Genomic DNA, 22692 nt, shown 5'->3' on the forward strand with positions numbered 1-22692 from the left:
GAGAGAGGTGAAAGAGAGGGACGATATGAAGGGGCACCCAGAGGGTGGGGTGAGGCAAGAGGTGGACTTCTGCACAGTGTGAGGTGGTACAGGAATATAGCATGTGTGCCAGTATAGAGAGAAGCTAGGGAGTGTGAGGGTGGGATGATAGGAGGTAGTGAAATTAGGAGAATAGATGGGGTAGTGTCAGTGTAATGAGAGGGGCAGTGGCACATGGGACACAAATATGTATATGTGTTCTCCTGATGACGTTTGTGCATGGTGTACAGTTAGTTTATGCATAGCAGACTTAAAATCTTAATTTATTAGCAAAACACGTTGAAACAGCTCTTAGTCATATAAGCACACTGGACTTTTTATAAGTAGAAATTTGGTATCACAGTAGTATCAATGAACAGATGATTCGAGACTTCATGCCATAAAGAAATGCCAAGCGTATTAAAAGAATTAACGGTACCTCAGCCATGACAGTTCAGGTTGAATTGGTACAGAGTAGGATGTGCAATGCGGTGAGAGGGAGACCAGGTGTGAACTCGGATGGGGAGGGCTGAAAAAAAAGAAACTTTTAGGACTTCTTTTCAGACAAATGTGTCAATTGCGTAAGAAAACATGCAGCCAAGGTAAATATTCACCACTGCCACTGGATCTCAGCTATAACCACACAATCCAAATAGCATAAAAATGAAAAACTAACTATGTTATATTAAAGTTAAAGGTCAGTATGAAGGCCAGCAGAAGGCATCCTTTAAAAATAGCCAACTTACTTACAAAAGGCACATGATATGTAGTAAATGTGCCAAAACAGTTACGATACAGACGCAGAATAACACTGGCTCAACCAAACACCAAGGAATTTAACCCTCGTAGTTCCTATAAAAATAGGAAAGCAACAAACTAAATAAAGTGACATTCGCAAGAATCTAAAAAACACTCTGCCACATTCAACTTTACATATGAGCTCCTTACTTGACAACCCAAATTAATGGTAGCAGATGTTCAAAGTATCCCGCAAGTCCAGCCGTCCAAATGGCATCTAAAAAACACAGGCCAATTTAAGTAACCAGGTAAGGGATTCGGTAGAGCTAATCAACCAGTCGAGGCAAGTCTGGTGGGGAATTGTAGTGCCTCCATTTATTATATACATTACTGAAATCCTGGGACTAATCAACCAATCACAGCAACCATGGAAAGGTATTCTGTAATGCCTCAATGCTTTGTATACACAACTGAGACCGAATAAAAAATAAAATGTGCGTTGTCTCTGAAGTGGTAAACAAATTGCTTACGTACTGTTAAATTAAGCTCGGAAACCAAATTAAATGGTATAATGCATGCTTATTGTAGGTGGCGTAACCCACTTTTCAAGGCTAACTGGGAAAACTCCTAATCCGTGCACCGAGGTAGAAGCATGCGACATCCAGCAACCATTCTGAGTCATGTTATGCTCATATATACAGAAGAACTCAAGTCATGGGCAAGCATACCCAACTCTGTCACCTTAATATTACAGAACAGCTGTGAAAAGGGCATCACCAATAAGGAAAATGTAAATACAACGGCTACCACATCAGTCATAAATTTAAGAGACTGAGCAAAAATAGAGCGCATTAAGACCTGGCCTCCTCTCAAGTTGAACAAGAGCTATTGGCATTGTAAATATAAAAGCAGGCACCAAGTTAAACATAAAGCGAGGCGGCCATGTTGTAATTATAAAAGTGGGCCCTCTGCTAAACATAAAGTGCAGCGCCCGTGTATGTCAAAGCTAGGTGCGGTGGCCCATGAAGTATGTGCTGTGGCTAATCTTTACCATGAAATAAAATAAGTAGTCCCCAAAGGAACTGATAAACATGTACAGCGTAGGTAAACTGTACTTAGTTTGTACTGCCTTGGCAGAAAACGGAAATTCTGTATGGGACCACTAAGCAATAAGTAGCTAGGACAGAAGAGCAATGCAGGAGTGAACCAATCCCAAGCAGCAGGAGGGATTACACTCCATACAGTGATTACAGCAGGTCTTCCAAACAGTGCATGCATACTGCCTCGGCTCGACCTAAAAATTATGTCTTGTCAATCAGTGGGCTGGACTGGGCTTCCTGGGCTGGGTTTAGCTTACTGGGCTGGACTTGTGAGTAAAATGGTTGGACTGAAAGTCAATGGGCTGGAATCTGGGTTTCTAGGCTGGGCTGGGAGTGAGAGATTTCACTTGATTAGATAGATAGCCCTGAACCAGACAAGAAGTTACTGGGCCAGGAATCCGGAGGCTTTTAGGTTGAAAGTAGCATTCACTGGATTGGGTCAGGAAGTCATGCGTCTGAGCTGGCAGTGATGCTTGAATATGAGTCGCTTGGATTTGTCGGGATTCCCTGGACTGTACTGGCATTCATTGTGCTGCACTGGGTGGATGAAGGGGCCACGTTATTTGCCAGTCAGCTGGGGTTGGACTTACTGGCTAGATCTGGGTATCACAGGGGTGGGTTAGGGATCACTAGCCCGAGTCTCTCGGTCCTCCTTAATAAGTATAATTTTGTACCAAGTAGGTAAGGGACAGAGGACTGCAGTTTGTATAAACGACAAGATGGTTGTCGACTTTTTCAGGCACCCTTCCTCTCTAGAAAATGAAAATGAATGCCTCCCAAGACAACTGATAGCGTTCCGGACACCATGTTTGAAATGAAAATGTGGCAGCAGGTAAGTTGCTAGCCGCTCCCTTTCCTCTTTGGCTAGCACGACCTTGTGGAACATGGAAACCTAGGTTAGTTCACAGATGGTCTTTGGAGCAGGTCACCCAGAAGTTGCGCTGGAACTTGGGGTTTTGAGAGGTGCTTCAACATTCCCAGGTAGCATAAAAAAAAGGACAAATGGTGATTGAGCAATAAAGTGGACCTTTAAGTGTTTTCTTTGCGGCATCATTTGTTGTGTTTACAAAGATCGACTATTAACTGACACAATGCCCCTAATTATTTTAACATTGTTTTCATTTCTCTGGTGGCAAAGTGAGTACATTTTCTAACTTTAAACTGTTGACAATCTACAGCAAATCTTATCTCAAGGTTTAGGGTGCTGGCATCCCAAGGTAGTGATGCCCTAAAAGTTGGGAACACACTCAAACTCACTAATGTGTTACTATTCATAAACTTCTCCACCACGTATTACTACAACCTATTCCTACTTTGTAAACAAAGATGAGGGGCTAGATTACTACTTTGTTTGAGTTGTTGCTAATCGTGGATCCCACAAGCTTCCAGTGGTTGATAGCCAAAGCCCTTAATCATTTATACTAACCCCATTTTGGGATTGAGAAACGTTTTTCGAAATCGCAGAATGGGTTTTGCGACCCATACCAAATTTGCAGCCTGGAAGGGGTGTGAAAGGGGCATTCCTTCCAAATTGCAAGTTAGTGTACTATGTATCAGGGCTCTGATATGGTAATATTTGATAGATTACAAAGCAGCAAGACAACTTGCTGTGCTGTGTCTAATGGAGAGAGCAGGAATGCGCCATAATTACTAATATATGGCATACTCCTGTTCTCTCTGTGCTGGTGCACTTCTGGCTGCCAAGCGTTGAGCAAGGCACCCTTGAGCCAGGATGCAAGGGTGCCTGTGTTGCAGGCAGTGGTGTTTTTGTGCAGAAAGGAACACCCTTTTGTACAAAACAATACTCAGATGCATTTCCTCTTTCTAAGTGTGCTGCAGGATTCAGCAGCCACAGAAAGAGAAAGTAACTGGAAGAAATAAAAATATTTCTCCTTGTGACTCTTCACCTGGGAATGCATAGCATGTTGATGCAATTCTTGTTTTGCTAGTCTTAATAAACCTGGGAAATCACCAAAAGCCATGGGTGGATGCATGGGAACTCCCACACTCCACCCATGGAAAGCCTCCCTGCTGCAAGGCAACGCAAGGCAACAGCTTGCCCTGCCTTGCGTTACTCCAGATTTTCTATGCAACTCAGAGCTACAGATGGTTGCGCTGAGTGGCATAGTAAAACAGACTTAAGGCTTGGGTTGCCAACAGTGATGCAAGCCCCTGATAAATATGGGCTCAAGTTTGCAATCTCAATTCCAGTTCCAAACCATTGATCAGTTACTGACTGCCGATTTAGGGGTAGTAACTGATATTCAAAGGGCGGCAGCTTTGAGTGAGGTAGATAGTTATCCTATGGATCAGGTCCTACTCTCACTGAAGTTTTCAAAGATGGAAAGCATAAACAAACAAAAAAGCCCCAGTTTCTTAATGGCTGCTTTAAAAAATAGCTTTGCCTTTTGTAATGCAATCATAGAGATGCAACCTGCCTACCTGCATTACGAATATTAAGTAATGTTGTTCTGTCAGTACAGTGGGGCCCCACATTCACTCCAAGGCAATGAATATAGGTGAGAAATGAGAGACTCAGGGGCACCCTCATCACATTCTGCAGGTAGGGCACATTATTTTACATTATGCCACTATCATTAAATATTTGTATGCAATAATGTACAATTGTTTCCTTTTATGAAGCCAAATTCTTGTATGAAGTCGATTTTAAACTGATAATCCAGCTACATAACTGCAAATCTGTCTGATTTCTGTTCCTAACAGAAAACGTGGCCCTTTCTGTTCCCTTTTCGACAGGACCTCGTGGGAGACAATTTTCAGTAAAAGCACAGAAATGGCAAGCCCTCTGCAGCTCCAGTGCTGCCAGCGACTGGTGAAGCTTTGCAAAGACTGCCTCCTGCTGGTTTATAAATATGCAATGGATGCCAGGGGATCGGTGACTGGAGTAAACCCTGATTGGGATGACACAAGGTAGACACCTCTCTAATCTCTGAGATTTGTTCGTAAACAAGTATTTTAATGGCTTCAAAGACACTGTTCAATGTGGATTTGCTTCAGGCTGCGTTGATGCACTGCAGCACCACCCCATTCTGCTAGAAATGACAAATGTAATAATTGTTTATCAGCTATCTTCCTTAAGTGCCTCTCGTCATGACTTTTGCTTTTCCTTTATTATGTGGCTTACCTTTTCCCAGGATTTTCCCAGTACCTTTCTTTCAGCTCAGCACGACATGTTCATGTAACGGTGCACAAAGGGTTCAGTGGCCCTAATGGTCCCAATGCCCTAATGCAAAATAGGAAAATGAGCCGCCCCTTCCCCTTGTTTCAGCACTAAGGAGCAAGTATATTCGGGGTGCAATAGGCTCATCCGTAGGCACCAGTGCCACTGCACCTGCTGCACTAACTGTAGCTGTGTTCGTGTTCGTGCATGAAGGAGTTGTACTCAGCACACTACGCTAATCCCCCAGTAAATGTTGCAAACGTATATTAAAAAAAAGTTTTTATTCCAGATTTAAATATAAAAAAAACGCAAGAGGACAGTACCATTAAAAGATACCAAAGATGATGTTCAGAAAGACAGTGCAATTGAGTAAAGAAAAAAAAAGAGGAAGGAACATGCCAAGAGTGCCTACAGTGCATAAGTGAGAGAAGAAAACATCTTCCATACCTATTCTCATCGGTATGCCCCATCCCTCCCCATGAGCCAGTAGGCCTTAGACCACCCATATAGTAAAGTGTGTAAGTGTGGCTATTTTTATCATCTGGTGTTATTACAGATAACATCTTATAAGTGCGTCATAACAGCTAAACTACAAATTCCGGTGTAGAATAAAATACTGTAAAAAACAAAAAGTAACGTGCCAGCCGTTCAATAAGAGGTAGCCCTAATTACTCTCCTGGGTAGTCCTAGATCCCCATCAAAAGCCAATTGACCTCAATCATAACTACGAAAAAAGTGCATATATATAACCCACTTTATTAGCCAACATTATTCCAGACTCCGATGCATCAAACCGAGAAAAGGAAATTCATTGGTAGGCTTAAACTGGTGATGCCATTCAGCCAAATGTAGGGTCCTAAGACTGGCTGTGGCCCAATTCTAAAAGAGGCGCCCAAACCAGCTTCCCCTTCATGCTAGCCTTATTGACTGTTCATGAGTACAGAGATATTTCTAGACTATACATTGCTAGTAGGCGCTGTAGGAAGGTGGAATCTGACTGCAATGTTGCCCTACTTTTTCCCTGGTGTTTTGATAGTTTTTGACTTAGTTTGGCTAGAATCCTGCTATTCAGGGCCCTAGCCTATCTGCTTTCTCTTTTAAAATAATTCCATGTACTTTAGGTACACTCCAGATTGGATACTGGGGTACCCCTATGAGTCGCTAGTATATGGTACACTATGTACCCAGGGCATAGGTACCCCAGAGGCCTACCAGGGGCTGCAGCATGTATTATGCCACCCCTGGGCAGCCTTCCAAAATGACACAACAGGTCTGCTACAGCAGCCTGTGTAAGGTGGTGTATGCACCTCTTAATTAGATATAGGTTCCCTATATCTACCTTAGATCACTACACATACAAACCTATCAGTCACCACTATGTCAGGCTTTATCAATCCTGGGGGGAGGGTGCTGGGTTTTGTGTGAGATGGTGCCCATGCATGAGCAGGGTCCCTCTGCAGCCTTCGGAATCTATTATCCGGGGTTGTTCTGTGATGCAGCCAGACCATATACTCTTAAGTGCATTATAACCTCGCGGTAAATGCTAACTTTGGAATGGCTGCAAGGAAACATGTCATGTTTGGTGTCAAACACCTTTGAATCATACATCCCCGCCAGTCCGGGCAGGGGAGGTATGATTCTACCATCCTAGAGGGAAAAACGTGACTACATTTGTACATCCGGTACCAGCTTAACAGAACCCAGGCATCACAAAATGGATGCTGCAGCCACAGACATAAGTCTGGCCTCCTGCTGCTGGATGAAACTTCCCTGAGTGAGGTAACTCGAGTACTCAGGTGCTCCCGTAGGTGTTGGCCGTAATACCCCTAAGTCTAGAGGGGTTTGCTCAAAGTCCTCGCCTAAGTGTCCTTTATCTTTAAAATTCCAACCATGACTTTCCCCATAGAAGCTAACGGAGCTCGCAGCTGTGTTCTCACACTGCACGTGTCCCCCGTGGGTCCCCTGTGTCACTAACTTGGGTGGTTCCTTGGGGAACCAACGATTCTACATGCTCTAGGCACTGTGTCTAGTCAAGTTGTGGTCCTTATACCACTTTCTTAATATATGGATTGGTCTCCCCCTGGGGCCCATTGTATATTGTGTTATTTACTGAAGTTCTATTGTGTTAATATCAAATATAGTTTTGTAATGCGGCGCTTGCAAGTTAGCTGAAAGAAGTACAGTTTGAGCTAATTCCAAAGATTCTAACAAAATAGTGCTATCGGAGGACCCAACTTATTTTGCCACTTCTCAGCTTGTCTCCCATGGTCATCTTGAGAAAGGGAGTTAAAAACTCTGCATATCCCACCCTCCCCGCCTCCACCCACCACTATCTAGCTAGAAAATCATGAATTTCTAGATATTAAACAAATTTGTGGGACCTCAAAGTAGATCATAATTCCTCTAAAGACATGGTTCCTTCCTCTGCCATTGTATGGTGTGTTCAGGTTCTGCAATGCTTCTTTACTTTTGTATGAGCTGCCTTTTTCAATAAAAAGATTTAATACTAAAGACATGGTTCCATCAATGGAAGAAAATACACCTAATTTCCTAAGTCCACGGTCATCCCAACCCAACACCAAGTCTCAGAAGATACCGGGGAGTAAAGTATTAGTTTGCGATGAAGTGTAATAATTAAGCCTCCCTAGCCACAGCTTCTTTTGGATTGCAGGCCATATCTTGAAAGCTCCACCCAAGGTTTTGAACTGGACCTTTTTAAAGTAGCGGGGTTCTACCTTCCGCAGGAAACAGCCTCTAGTTTCCTTTCCCAACAATAAACTGAAGATGGGGCGGATTTCACTCACACACCGATCTGGCCCCTGTTCCACAAACAGAGTCCATATACTGAAGAGCTGTTGCCCAGTAGTAAAGCTTAAACTCTGGGACGGCTCAGTCAACTCTTTCTCTAGACAGAGTTAAATATTTAAGAGCCCTACTGCTTTTGACATATGCCCAGATGAATCCTACCATATCATTAACGGCTTTGAACCAGTGGTTCTTTACCTCCATTGGGATAGCCCAAAAAAGATATAAGATCTTAGGTAAAAATACCATCTTCACAATATTACTGTGGATAACTTTACAGAGATGCAGGTTATCCATCCTGTATAAATCCCTTCATGCTATTTCTATGACAGAGGCCTGATTAGTTTCTACTATCTGACCCACCTCGGCCACCATATTGACCCCAGATACACTGCTTTCTCAACTACACGATTATGCCTGAGCTGTGGGTACCTGTTGTGGACTGTTTGGGGTTTATTCTGATTTTGCAGACAACAGAGAATCTCCCAAAGGCTTGAGACTCCTTCTCAATTCCTCTCAGCGCAGTTACAGGGTAGGGCGTGACTATAGCGATGTCATCTGCATAGGCAAGAACTTTAGCGTCCCAACCATGGAATCGCATAATTGCTACAGAGGGGTTAATATTGAGCCTCCAAATTAGGGAATTGATGTAAAGTGCGAATAGCAGGGACACCTGTCTGATACCCCACTGAATTTGAATGTCCCCTGATTGGCACCCCCATGAGCTTAAGTCTAGCAGTAGTCCTCACTGCATTGATATACCTGGACCCTATTCAAACTGTCCAATGAGTGTCCATTAGTGCATGTGACCGTCAAGATCATTAGGATTTGTGTTGGAGGATTCAGAGGCTTCGGTAAAAGAAAGATTTCTCCCTGGGGAGTCCACCAAATCTTTCAATTTTCCAGTGCCCTGTACCCAGAGACATGGGTCTATATATGCAGGAGCAATTATTACAGGGCTTAGGGGAGCTATTCCACCATCACTGCTCAATTTGCCTGTATTCTTTTTGATCTATATAGACATTTCAGTGTTATTAGTGAGCGTAGACACGGTGTTTGGGAACATAGGCCTACTCTACCCTTTCCCAGAGTTGCTATCCACCTTAGATGCCTAGCAGTCTGCTCTCTTCTATCAGACTAAACAGAGTTCATACCTGTAGTTAATGGATTTAGGGAGTACCTCTCCATAAAATACTCCACAGTGACATGCATGGCTGCTGGGGAATCTAACTGATGCAGTCCCTCAGAAACCCCATCCGAGAACCTCTGCATATTTTCATCACCATTGGAAAAACGCAACAAAGGGGCACCTTCCAAAACGATCCAGCCAAGACCCATCCCAATGATCCAGCCAAGAGCCGTCCCAGGAATCTGTGTCTCCTACTATTGTTTATCTTCCAGCAGCTAAGACCTGCTATGCCTCATAGTGAGTGCCTGAGGGCATAGGGGCAAAGAACTCTGCGATGGATAGTTGTTGTTGAATGGTAAACTTCTGCTTCCCCATTGCTTGTCCACTAGATTAGAGACTTTCCTGAGTGCAGCCACTTGAGGGTAAACATCCAAGTCCTTGCTGTCCTTTGCCTCCATTTTTTTGCCCCTGTGCCACTGCGGTCTATTTTCGGGCTGGGCTGCCGCTACTTCTGTCGGTTCCGGATCACTGAAACAATATCAATGTCAAAAATATAGAACTACAAGAATATCGATGTAAAAATATAGAATACAAAAATATCGACCTCCTATCTCCAAACAGGTAAGTACAAAAATATCGAATCAAAAATATCAATGTAAAAAATATAGTTAGCCAAAATATTGAATTTTTTTAAATGCTTTAAATTGATAAAAAATTAATGGAATAATACATATCATTAACTTAAACATACTTAAAATTAACAAATAATTAATGTAAGTTAAAAAAAAACCACACAAATTGATTTGTTAATACATATATATATATAAACGTAATATTAATAAAACAAATTAATATTTTTACAGTAGGATAGCGGAAAGGGTAACATTTACTATTACCACTCCAGTGAGTGCAACAGTAGGGAAAGCGTAGGATAGCGTAGGCGTAAAAATTACTATTCCCACTCCAGAGAGTGCAACAGTAGGGAAAGCGTTGGATAGCGGAAGGGTAAAAATTACTATTCCCACTCCAGAAAGTGCAACAGTAGGGAAAGCGTTGGATAGCGTAGGGGTAAAAATTACTATTCCCACTCCAGAGAGTGCAACAGTAAGGAAAGCATTGGATAGCGTAGGGGTGAAAATTACTATTCCCACTCCAGAGAGAGCAACAGTAGGGAAAGCGTTGGATAGCGTATGGGTAAAAATTACTATTCCGACTCTAGAGAGTGCAACAGTAGGGAAAGCGTTGGATAGCGGGAGGGTAAACATTACTATTCCCACTCCAGAGAGTGCAACAGTAGGGAAAGTGTTGGATAGCGTAGGGGTAAAAATTACTATTCCCACGCCAGAGAGCGCAACAGTAGGGAAATTGTTGGATAGCGTAGGGGTAAAAATTACTATTCCCACTCCAGAGAGTGCAACAGTAGGGAAAGTGTTGGATAGCGTAGGGGTAAAACTTACTATTCCAACTCCAGTGAGTGCAACATTAAGGAAAGTAAAGATTTAATATATTAATACAAATTAATTAAATATCATTACCAAGAAAATTTTAATTAAAATAAATTACCAATTTAATATTATATAATAATTAATCAATTACAAATACAAATTAATATTAATCAATACAATTAATTACCTATTAATACAAATTAATTACCAATTAATTAATACATTAAAAATAAATACCAATTAATAAATAAAAATGATTTACTTAATTACAATTAAATTACTTCCCCCCTATTCCCCTATAAACCCACAACCCACTACAGAAAATAAATTAATAAAATTAACTTAATTATCAAATAATCAATAATAAAAATAAATTACCAATAAAAAATTAATTAATTAATCATTAATTATCAATTCAAACTGAATACCAATTAAAAAATTAACATTCTTAATTAATTACAATTAAATTACTTCCCACCCTTTTCCCCTATAAACCCACAACCCGCTATGGAAAATAAATTAATACAATAAACATATTTATCAATTAAATAATTAATAAAAATGCATTACCAATTAAAAATGAATTACCAATTAAAAATGAATTAATTACCAATTAAAAATGAATTAACAATGAATTGAAAATACCAATAAATAAATTAACATTTTTAATTAATTACAATTAAAATACTTCCCACCCTATTCCCCTATAAACCCACAAACCGCTACAGAATTAGATTATGCAAAAATTAAATAACATAAAAAAAACTTAAAAAAATTAGATATTATTAAAAATTCGATATATTTAAATATCTATATTATATACTTCGAAAGTGTTCACAGGCCCACACAACCGCGAGGCTCTCTTTCTCAGGCTGCGAGTAAGCCTTCTCCGTATCAGTGAGACTGCGACTGGCATATGCGACGACATGACATTGGTCTGCTTCATTGTTATATTGTGCCAGAATGGCACCCAGGCCTACAGGACTGGCGTCCACAGTGATTTCAGTCTTTCTTTTGGTTTCGAAGTATGCTAAGTTGATAGCGGTGCTCACTGCCTTCCTGATTTTATTGAACGCGTGTTCGCACGTGGGTGACCACAGGAATTGCTGACCTTGGCGAGTGAGTTCTCTGAGCGGGTAGCTGATGGTGGCATAGTCTTTAATGTAGCGGGCACAGTAACTTGCCATCCCCAGGAAAGAGCGGAGGTCACTGATGTCCTTTGGCTGTGGAGTGTCCGCCAGGGCAGACACTTTCTCACGGTCTGGTTTCATGCCGTCTTTGGAAAAGATATGTCCGTAGAATTTTAGTGTGGACTTGTGGAATTCACATGTATCCGGGTTGAGTGTGAGGTTAGCATTGAGGAGGGCGTGGTACACTCGGTCTAAGGCTTTGTCATATTCCGCTTGATTTTCCCCAAAGACCATGATGTCGTCACTATAATTGAAAGCGTTTGGGATGCCCTGGATTATCCGCGGGATAGCTTCTTGAAAAATCTCAGCGGCTGACGATATTCCGAAGTTTAAGAGCTTATAGCAGAACAGGCCTTGATGGGTGGTGAAGGTGGTAATGTAGCGGGATTTCTCATGTAATTCCAGCTGGTGATGTCTCTTTTTGAGATCTAGCTTTGAAAAGACGGTTGCCCCATTGAGACGTGCAATCATGTCACTGATGTGGGGTCTGGGGTGTCGGTCCCTTTCAATAGCTATATTCGGGGCACGCATGTCAACACACAGGCGTACTTTGTTGTCTTGTCCTTTCTTTGGCACGACCACCACTGGTGACACCCAGGGAGTGGGCCCTGTAGATCGTTCAATGATATCTGTTCTCAGCAGGTCTTGTAGCTCGTCATCCACTGCCTGTTGCAGGTGAAATGGCACCTTCCTGTGGTGCTGCGCTATCGGTGATATTTGCTCGTTGATGTTTAGTTTGACTTTGAACAGGTTAAGCTTCCCAAGTCCTTTGAAGAGATTTGGAAACGAGTCGTGCGGAACTGTCCCAGACATGGCAAAGGTTTCCTGGACATCCAGGTGTAGACTCGGACAGCGGCTGGCTCTAGTTTTGGCTGGGGTTTCATGCTCTGATATTCCATGGCGCAGATGTAGTTCAGGGACGCTCCTGAGTCTAGTACAAACTTGGCGGGGTGACTCCCTATTTGAATGTTCAATCGTGGGTATTTCTTTAATCTGTCGGGATCTGACACCATACACACGTATTCATCGCTAACTTGCGAGACGGGTGTGGGAGACGAAGATTCCCGGGACGTCGACATCTGGGATCTGTAGGAGCTGACTGATTGCGCACTCGATCGTGATGAACTGGATGAGCGGCTTTTTCTTCCCCGTACTGCTCTTGCATGGTGGCGGGTTTCGGAGCTTGGCTTGGATGTCTTCATTTCCGACCGTCGCGTTTGACAGGCCACTTCGAAGTGATTTTCTCTTCCACAGTGGTGACACTGTTGTCCTATGGCGGGACACTGGCCTGAATGCGGGTAGTCCTGGCCGCATCTGTAGCATTTTGCAGCTGGTCTGCTTGTCTGACTGCTTCGAGTTCCATTGCCCGAGGGGGTCGCACGGAGGGACTGCGTCGGTCTTCCAGGCTTGCGGCGGTCGGAGCGGCGCCTCGAGTCTGTGTGAGACTGCATTCGGAAGGCTTGTTCTTTTTTTTCAGATTTGCTGGCCTCCATCTTCTTGGCGTGGTTTTCTTCTTGATCATTAATGCGAGTAAGTTCCTCTATTTCTTCAAGCGTATAGTGTTTCTTTAACAGTTGGTGGCATAGTGATTCCGACTGGCACCCTTCAATAATGCGCAGTCGAAGCGCATCTTCGGTATTGAAAGTGCCGAACTCACAGTATCGGGCTAGGCGCCGAATGCAAGCAATGAAGTCACACGTTGGCTCGTCCTTTTCTTGCGAAGCAAGGTTGAACGTATACCGCTCGTAGTCTATGCTTTTTTTGTGGAGGAACTTCCGGTCTAGAGCTCCTTTCATGTCTTCATATGAGGTGGCATTGGCAGCAGGCAATTCTTTGATGATCTGCGCAATGTCCTTTCCCATCAAATTTTGCAGAGCTATCAGCTTCTGCTTAGAGTCTTGCACTTGAGAACCCGTCATGAAGTCCTCGAAGTCTTCAGCCCAGCTCTTCCATTTGGGCCCCATGCTGTTCCCAGACGTCAACTCTAGAGGCTCCGGAGGACGCAGGTATGACACTCCCAGCAGCATTGGACGCAGTTGCGGGGCTTGTTGGGTGGATCCTGTGGCAGATGGGTGTGAGGAGTCGACTTCCACTGACATCTTGAGCAAGGATACAGGCTCAACTGGCCGTACGAAGCTTTATTCGCAGGAATTGGCAGATTTGTGAAGTTTTCTGTGGGGGCAGAAGCTGTGGGTCACGAGGATCCCACCCTCATCGCCAGTTTCGCGTTTTTACCCCCAAAGGAAGACTCGCACAAGGTAGCTCGATCATACATCTCTTTATTCTCCCGGTGCATGCGTGTACTGAACTTTCCTCCCTGCCTCCAGCTCCTCCCTTTCCGCCTCCGCCTGCCCTGTACCAACACCAGGGTCAGGTGAGGCGACACAACAGTCCCTTTTACAAGATTTCTTCACTTTGCAGTCAGAGAAAGAAAACTAAACACAAGTTTCGTTGTTGAAAGAATAAGCAGCAATTTGTCAGAAGATATAGCCTGACATTTGACCTTTGTCTTTGAATGCCCAGCAAATGTGGAAAGAAGAACACACAAGGCAAAGGCATTGTTATTGCTCATTCACCTTCTGAACTCCAGCAGGGTTATTTTCAGGGTGATGCGGCACCCTTGGCTCCCCTACTTCCAGTGCCTTTAACTCCAGCATTCATTACTATTGCTGCCACAACACAAAAACCCAACAGAACTGCCGTCACGTCAACATAAAAGTCCAGTATTACTGATATTTCCCGATTCCTAACAGAGGATGCAATGATACCCCTCCTATGGGATCCAGATATGAACAATACAACATCAATTCCTAAATTATTTGTAATCCACTGCAACTAACATGCAGAAAATACTTTGGGAATTCAAACTTGCAGTCAATCCTTTGGTGACACTGTGATTGTTGACAGTAACTAAATACTATTCCAGACGATTCCTGCAACCATATGTTATGGCCAGAATCCTTTGCGAAGTTCAATACGAACATGTAAGAGGATCCTATACCTTCTTTTGTAAATCTCTGCCACAAACCCAGCACACCATAATAGTAGAGTTCATTGTCCCGATGTGTACATTAAGTTTAATTTGCTCCACTACTCTAAGGGGCATATTATCAAGAACGGCGATAAAATTCTCGGCACTTTAGCAGCAGGAAACTGGCGCTAAAACGGCAATAATGGGCTTGATAATATGCCCTTGTGAATTCCCATAGCAGCCCAGGATAACACCAGAACCTGGGCTTCTATGGGAATTCACAAGAGCATATTATCAGGCCCATTATCGCCGCTTTAGCGGCAGTTTCCTGCCACTAAAGCGGCGATAATGTTATCGCCGTTCTTGATAATATGCCCCTAAGTACCTTGATGAACCCCCAAATAGTGAAAGGGAATTAAATATAATCCAGCAAAATCGGCATCATCTGATCCACTCTAGAGGATGGAATGGCAACTCTTCTTTAAGATTTAGGTTTGAGAATTCCATGTATAACAGGTTAAATCTGAACACTGTTGTAATTACTAAACCAGCGGCTTTGTGCAGCCTGGGATTGTCCTTGGAAATGAAATGCATTTTTGCAACACCAAAATCATTTCCTGATTTCACCAAAGGATATGATGCCATCACTCCTTCTTCTTTCAGGATCAAACACGTTGAAGTTGTTATGCTAGCGCCAAGACGCCCTCGGACAAGAGTTTGCGCTTTATAAACTACAATTCACATCAAATCATACTTCCACCTCTCTATTTCACCATAGCCCATTCCCAGGGGCCAGCCCGTTTGATATGCAGTTGTGACAATCCCTATACCCCAGAGTGTGTGAATACAGTTCTCTCCTGAGACACAGCCTTTGTGAGAACTGTTTCCACTAAATCTGAGTTGGTGCTTGAGATAACAACTTTAATTCAGGTGGACATGCAGATATGAATGGTGGTGGATGGAGGAATTATATGAGATAAACAAGGACCCCCTGGGTAGTTGCTAGGCAGACTCCTAGGGCAGGGTAAACACAGTATGTGAGAGAAAGTTCCTAGGCAGGATGGAGCAATTATGCAAGTTAAGGCGGTCTATATTAGTATAATTTCCCTTTTTTTAAACAGGAACTATTAACTTAGCCCCTCGGCTTGTCATGTTGAACCGCTTTCATGTAAACCTAGAACTACATCAGATCACCACAAACTGATGTACTACCAACTCAGCTCCAGAACAACTAAACTGTGCCAGAGGAGAGAGTGATGGGGTTATCCTTATCATGACAGTCATGAATAGTGGCACCCTTTTCTTAGTACTTTTCTCTAGAAGACTGTGGTGAATCTTACAGTATGTATCCTTATGGGAGTACAATGAAATATTCATCATGCTATAGAGAGACATTTATTCACTGTAAATCAACCTAGAAAAGGATATTCACAGGCAGCAATTCATGTGGGCCATTTGAAACTGGTTCCCAATAACCCTGTCACTTTAAATAGAGTGGTCCCTTTGAACCTGAAAGAAACTCTGACCATACCATTTATAACTCTGCCCATAACAGTTACACATAAATTCCCACAGCCTACTCTTTCTGGGCTTAATTGTTCACAACTTACTTTCTCTGCAATGCCTCCTAACTCAATCTACTTTCACTGGCACCTTTAGCCATCCGCAAACCAGGGCACTACCCTGGCTGTTCAACAGTTTCCTAGCATATAGACTTTCTTCCACATGGCCTCTACTTTGTATCATGTTGTTACTTCGCAAGCGCTCAACAGACTAGTAAAACTATGCCTTTTGCCCACCTGTCCAGGTACCTAATACTGTTAATGCTGCACATAAAGTAATTTATGGAATTCATTGATCAATTTGTTGCCTGGGCCGGAGCAAAGCCTTATACATAAGCTGGACACATCCAAAATATCACTTTAAATTATTTTGCCACTTAAATCCTATTGCTTTAGTTCATTAAGTACGTATCCTCTATTGACCATGTTGACCAACCCTAGATCACCAATTATTGGTCTGTCCCATGGTGTAGAAACTGGTTGCATGAGATCTACTTTGCCCTGTGATGCCCTTTGATTCTTAATCAACATGCTACCTGCCCTCTGACTTTGCAACCTAAGCAAGTGATCGGTTGAATATGAAGGATGGCCTGACCTCAGTGCTTAGGTTGAACATGAAGTATGGCCTGAACTCAGTGCTTTATTTGTGGTGGTGTTAATTCTCTGCACTTATGACAATCCACCGCATGATGGCAATGTTTATCTAGTTTGAGGCGAGCACAAGTGTTTAAAAATATAATATATTTAGCTTTCGTTGTCCTGGGACACTAGTAGGAGTGCAATTTCAAATAGTGGTGCACATTGCAGTGGCCTCTTGGGGATACCCAGGGCCCTGGCAGACACTTTTCTTTCTTTACAAATTAAGCAGTGTCTGAACTGCTGTAATGCGGCAATGGAGGAACCAGACATGCTGTATGAAAATGCTAGTTTCGCAGCACACTATGTGGTAGTATTCCTTCACGCGTTTAACACACAAATACTGTATGGGCAAGAGTTGATTAGAACTATTTTAACACCTGAATACTGGAATAAGTAAAGCTGCTGAATCAACCTCCACAACAAGGGGGATGCAGGAGGGCCACTGCATGGCATAAGTGTTTTTTCTTTAGTAACTTGTTTAGTTTCTGAGCCTTTTGTGTTTTGATCATGGCAGAGGCTGCCCTATGAAACTAATGGCAATACTTTCAGATAAAATTAGTGTTTTTCTTGAGGACATCTACCACTGAACTTAAACAAAGATACGCCTTCGGGTACTCGTCAGCTCAAAACTGGGAGCAGCATGCCATTGTGCAAATGTGAGTACTGCCCTGTTTTCCACCTGTAATGTTCAGACTGCGCCAAAGATGCCTGAAGTTAGGTGATGCAGGATGTGGAGGCCATTGTAGATGTATTAGAATAGTTCATTGTCACTCAGCTCACGGCATGCTTTCCATGAAGCCAATAAGGATGGACCTGCCAATATCCAAACATGTGCCCGCTGGAGGTCAAACATTGGTCCCAGCAATCAATTACTCAGTTCACAGACTGCCCGGGCCAAATTGTGGCCTCCATCTAACCCTGTTTTCACCACTGCCCACACCAGGTTCACCACCGAAAGTTGACCGCCACAGAGGGCTGCCTACCTGCTGGCCGCTTATAAGACCCTTTGGCCTCACCCCACCCACGCCTGACGTTTTGAGGCAATACACATCGGGGGAACCCACTATACCTACTGTACCCCTCTTTGGACACACTGCCCATCCTAGCTATCAGGGGAGCAACACTAAGCTGCTGTCTCCTTTAGGTCTCCCTGCAGGCGACGTGGCCAGCTGCATTTACTACTGCAATGTGGATTCCACATCACAGAGCAGAGGGCGTTCAGCCAAGCACTTAGAAAACGAAATATATGATTTTATACACACTGGATAGTGCTTGAGCTGTGTAATGGGGACGTGTCATACACTTAAGACAGTAGGGGCTCTCAATTTAGAAATAGTTGTAACAAAATAAGATAAAGAATACTGTGGTATTAATAGCATTGTTGCCGGGTATTGCATGCATAGCTGTCATCATTGTACACATTGGAACAACTTTTCTATATTTGCCTGTGTTTTTCTTCCATTTTTATGCGTTTCTGCATTTATTTTGTCAAAAAGTTAATATCAGTGGTAGATGCGAGCAGAAAGTCTGAGTGAGCCCATTTGTATCCGAGTTCTTATACCCACTCTCAGGCAGTTGTCTGTGTCCCTTGACAAGCACAGCCATTGCATCCTTTAAGCTCAAAGCAGTTCAGTGATTCAGTTTCGAACACACATTTACTCAGTTTATGGTCGTCGCTCTAGAATGCAATGCAATAGTCCCTGCCTATGTGATGATGACTGGGTGCTCCGTCCGGGCGTGCTGTGGTGAGAAACTGTGTGTATTCCCTTTAGAGAGACTTGGAAACAAAGAGCATGCAAGTATTAAGTGGGGGTGGGATTGTCCTTTATGGGCAGCATCCATTTTTTGTCTTGCAACCGACATTCATGCAAAAATAAATATTTGCTATCAGCTACGGACAGACTAATGAAAGGTGCAACTATCTTGTTTACTAATTATTTACTATGCACATGTGTTTTTGTGATCAATACCATCCCCTACTCTGAAAACTGATAATACACATCAAAGGTATATTACATCCTCAATTAGCATTGATTAGATGATACAAAGGTCATGTCTTTTATTTAGTAAATAATGCTTGGCTTACAATGTATGTTTGCCCTTAAGCAGTTCACCAGGTGTGATGCCAACAGTGTTCTATTTTCCACTCAGTATTGTATATTTCAGGCAGGACTAGTCATGCTTGAAATTACAAATATTCTGCCCGCCATCCGTGCAGAAATGACCCCCCGCCATATTACAATGGCTGGGGGTCCGCGGCGGACGGAAAGACCGTCAGCCGCTTTTCCATCCAGTCGACATGTTGACCAGGCGGAAAAGCGTTCTATATGGTGGCGGTGTCTTAAAGACAACACCAGCCATATTAGAATGTGGGGTTTGAAATGCCTTTCCGTGGCGGCAATGAGGCATGCGGACTCTGCTTGGGGCACCCGTTGCGGGCCCCCAGGGACTCCGGGGGGTGGGGGTGCACTATGGTACCCCCCTGCAGTTCCATGCACAACATGGCAGGCACTGCGCGGTGCCTGACATGTTGTGCATGGAAGTCCACAACATTCCTTCCTGGCATTGTGGCGGGCGGTGCTGAGTGCACCGTCCACCACACTGTTAGGAATACAGGATGCGCCCGCCACTATGGCGGGCGCTTCGTATTGGCACCCACGGGACCTCTGCCCTTGTGGCGGGCGGTCCCTGTGTACGATGGGATGGCCTTCCTAATGTGCCCCTTAGTCTCCCATGCTGTCTTCAAGAAGTGGTATATTTTGTAACTCCAAAACATTGACTGCATCTTCACTATTGTCTTCGCCCGTGTTAGCTTCCAGAAGGACAGTTAGAATAAGCAGGGACAATTCAAGAGAGTGTTTCCCAGAATGATGTGTTTTAAGTGAGAGTGTGGGGTAAAATGACGGTTCAGTACCAAAAACATAAACTGTAGCGGAAGGTATTTACTGCATTTGACCGTTTCCTAATATATATATATGAGTGTGGGAATGTTTTCAGAAGCCCCTGGCCAATCAAATGTTAGTGGGCCCAGATTGTGACATTTAAAGCTGGTTACTACTGGTGCCTTGGGCTGAACCATACTTCTGTACACAAAAATGAGCACCAAGTATGTTCCTTTACCACTTGCATCTTAATGCAGTGTGTATGAGAAGTTCAAGACTGACTAAAGTAAGTGGTGTGGAGTTAGAGACTTAGAACTCAACAAACAGCAAATAACTGATAATAAATACATTGTTTTCCAGCCAGTACTTTGGTTTATCAAAATACTTTATTGCTATTTGTTAGAAGCGGGACCCCCGGCCGGCCAAGGCTCACGCCAAAGTCAGTCAGGGATCGCCATTTCTAAGTCAGGGCAAGGGAGTCACACACCAAGATAACCCCCGCTCACCCTCTAGGTAACGTGACGCGAGCAGCAAGGCTAATCTCGGAGGCGATTTGTAAAGCGTTTGCGCGCGCACCCCAGCGACAACACCCTAGGCCCACCACAAAGGAAACTCCACACAAGGTTATATCAAAAATAGCCTTTGTATTATAATAATAAAAACACATTAGATAACACACACACTTTACAATGTGCCAACAGGCACGGGCAAGATTTACAAGGGATTATGTACAGGACAGGGCCACCTGGACCACTGTCAGGGGTATGCACTTTTTAGAAATAATACTTGTAGGTATAACACTTAGCACATAAACATATAATGAATGTAGCACACAAAATAGTTACATGTAGCATACAACCAGTAACTACTGGTAAAGGGTAAATACCTCCTACGCCACCCTAAACACTGTAGGGAAATCACGCAGGGAACTAGGACCTTATCATCAGGACCTATGGAAGGAAAACCTATCACCTAAGCAAGTCACATTTAGCAAAGGGAAGGAAACCTAAAATAATCACCTAGGCAAGTAACATTTAGCAAAGGCAATAAAACATAAACAATCCTCTAAGCAGGTCACTTTTAGCAAAGGTAACAACAACCATTTGCACATGAAACATTAAAACACATTCAGAGGTGCAGGTAGAACATTTGCGCAGAAATCACATAAGCAGTAAATCATAAATTGCGCAGGGTGCATGTAGCACCACACTAGAAATGTCCCTCAGGCCAACTGGCCTCGCAAGGGTTGAAATACCCTGAGTCTCAATGTCAGGGAAGCTGCGCAGGCAGCACAGCACACAAAGCCTAAACGTAGCAACTGTCCACTAAGTGCTGGACAGTTGTAAATCACAGGTAGGCAAACGTTGGAGCCACGTGGGCTCAAGAACACTGGTGGGGAGGAGACACTGTGTGGGAGCCTCGGGGCTACTGACCACACTCGTGTCCCAAGAGCCTCTCTGGCTCGCAAAACAAATGTGGGCTGGGATCAAGAGCTTCAGCGCTCTAAATCAACAAAATGCCCCCTCGAGCCTCGGGGCTCGTAAATTGCTGTGGGCGTGGGAGCCTCTCGGGCTCTAAATAAATAAATTACCCCCAGGAGCCTCGGGGCTCCTAAATCAAATAGATGCTGCCCCTGGAGCCTCGTGGCTCCAACCAACCAAGATGCGGGCAGGGAGCCTCTCGGGGGCTCGAAGGAAATGATGTGACCCCGGGACCCTCGTGGGCCGAACAAGAGCTGCGGCCGTCACAAGCCTCTCTGGGCTCTGCAAGCAAAAGGCGGCTGTCTCTGGAGCCTCTCCGGCTCCTTCCTACTGGGGCAGGGTCGGGAATCCCCTCTCGGGGGACTCAGTATCTGGAGAGGCCCCGCGGGCCTCTCTACACCCAGGCACCCCGCGCTGGAGGGGCGGGCACCGGCAATGTGCCCGACGCCCCCTCTCCCTCAAATCACTCACCGGCTCGGTCTGCGGAGGTCCGGGGCTCTCCTCACAGGCAACGGAGACTCTGCAGGCGGCGGCTGGGGCTGGAAGACTCCCGCTTCGCCACGGGGCTGGCCAGACGTCCGGGGCTCCCCCTTCACTCGGGAGCCCCCGGGAAGGACACGGCCGGCGTCTTCTTCTCCTCTGGCGGGCACTTCCGGGTCGCGGCTGCAGGATCCAATCTCAGCGCGGCACGGGGCTGTGGAGGTGGTACTTCCGGGTCGCACTAGGCAGCGGCCCGGCAATGTTTCAAAACCTCCTGGGCTGCGGCGGTGAAGTCCTGGGCAATGCCGGGTGGGCACCGGCCTTAATTACCATAAAGCGCGGTGGGCACGCGCTCGAAAGGCGGCAATGTCCCCGGCAGGTTGGGCACCTGCCAGGGGGCTCAAGACTCGTCACGGAGCGGGGCCAACGCCGGGTGGGCTCCGGCTTCCAAGAGTAAAGCGCCCCTCAGCGCTAAATGCAAAATAAAGCCCTCGTAAGCGCTAGAAGGGGCAAGCAAAGCGCTCCCAGCGCTATCAATCCAGTACAGCGCCCCCAGACGCTATAGGACAACAAAGTCCAGCCAAAGGTCCTCAGCAAGGCAGGGGGGGGCAAGGCTGGGCCCAGAGCCAGCTCACTGGGTCTCCAGGCAGGGAGACAGTCCAAGTGGCGGTCCTCTGGCCCAGCAGCAGCAGCCCCCTCAAGTAGGATCAGGAAAGAACAACATCTGTGGGGACACAGCCCCATTTTTATACACCATTTTCCTTTGTCTGAAGGTGCAGGGTGGGGGCGAAACCAGTCGCAGCTGGTTCTTGAGTACTCTGTTCACCTCAACCACCCTCTCTATTCACTGGCAGGGCTTGGGTCATTAGACACACCACAGGGGGGCGGAGCCAGCATTGTGTGGGGAAAACCCAGCCCATCCAGGACACAGGTACACTCCTCCCACACATCACTCATGCTAATCTCCCACTCACCACCGGGCAGACCCATCCAGACTTCCTGGAGCCTGGCATGCCAGCCAGCTCCAGCCAATCACGCCCCAGCACCCTCACTGCACACATATCTCAATGT

General features: G+C 44.7%; 1 protein-coding gene across 1 annotated transcript in view; it reads left to right on the forward strand.

The window, feature by feature from the left end:
- TTLL7 (tubulin tyrosine ligase like 7) overlaps nucleotides 1-22692 on the forward strand; it is a 1017987-nt gene that overhangs the window by 980828 nt on the left and 14467 nt on the right. The window contains exon 22 of the mRNA XM_078659263.1: nucleotides 4614-4787. Coding sequence (XP_078515389.1) covers nucleotides 4614-4787 — 174 coding nt within the window. The remainder of the gene's footprint in view (nucleotides 1-4613; nucleotides 4788-22692) is intronic.

The sequence above is a fragment of the Lissotriton helveticus genome, chromosome 1_1 (genome assembly GCF_964261635.1).
Source record: "Lissotriton helveticus chromosome 1_1, aLisHel1.1, whole genome shotgun sequence".
NCBI lineage: Eukaryota > Metazoa > Chordata > Amphibia > Caudata > Salamandridae > Lissotriton > Lissotriton helveticus.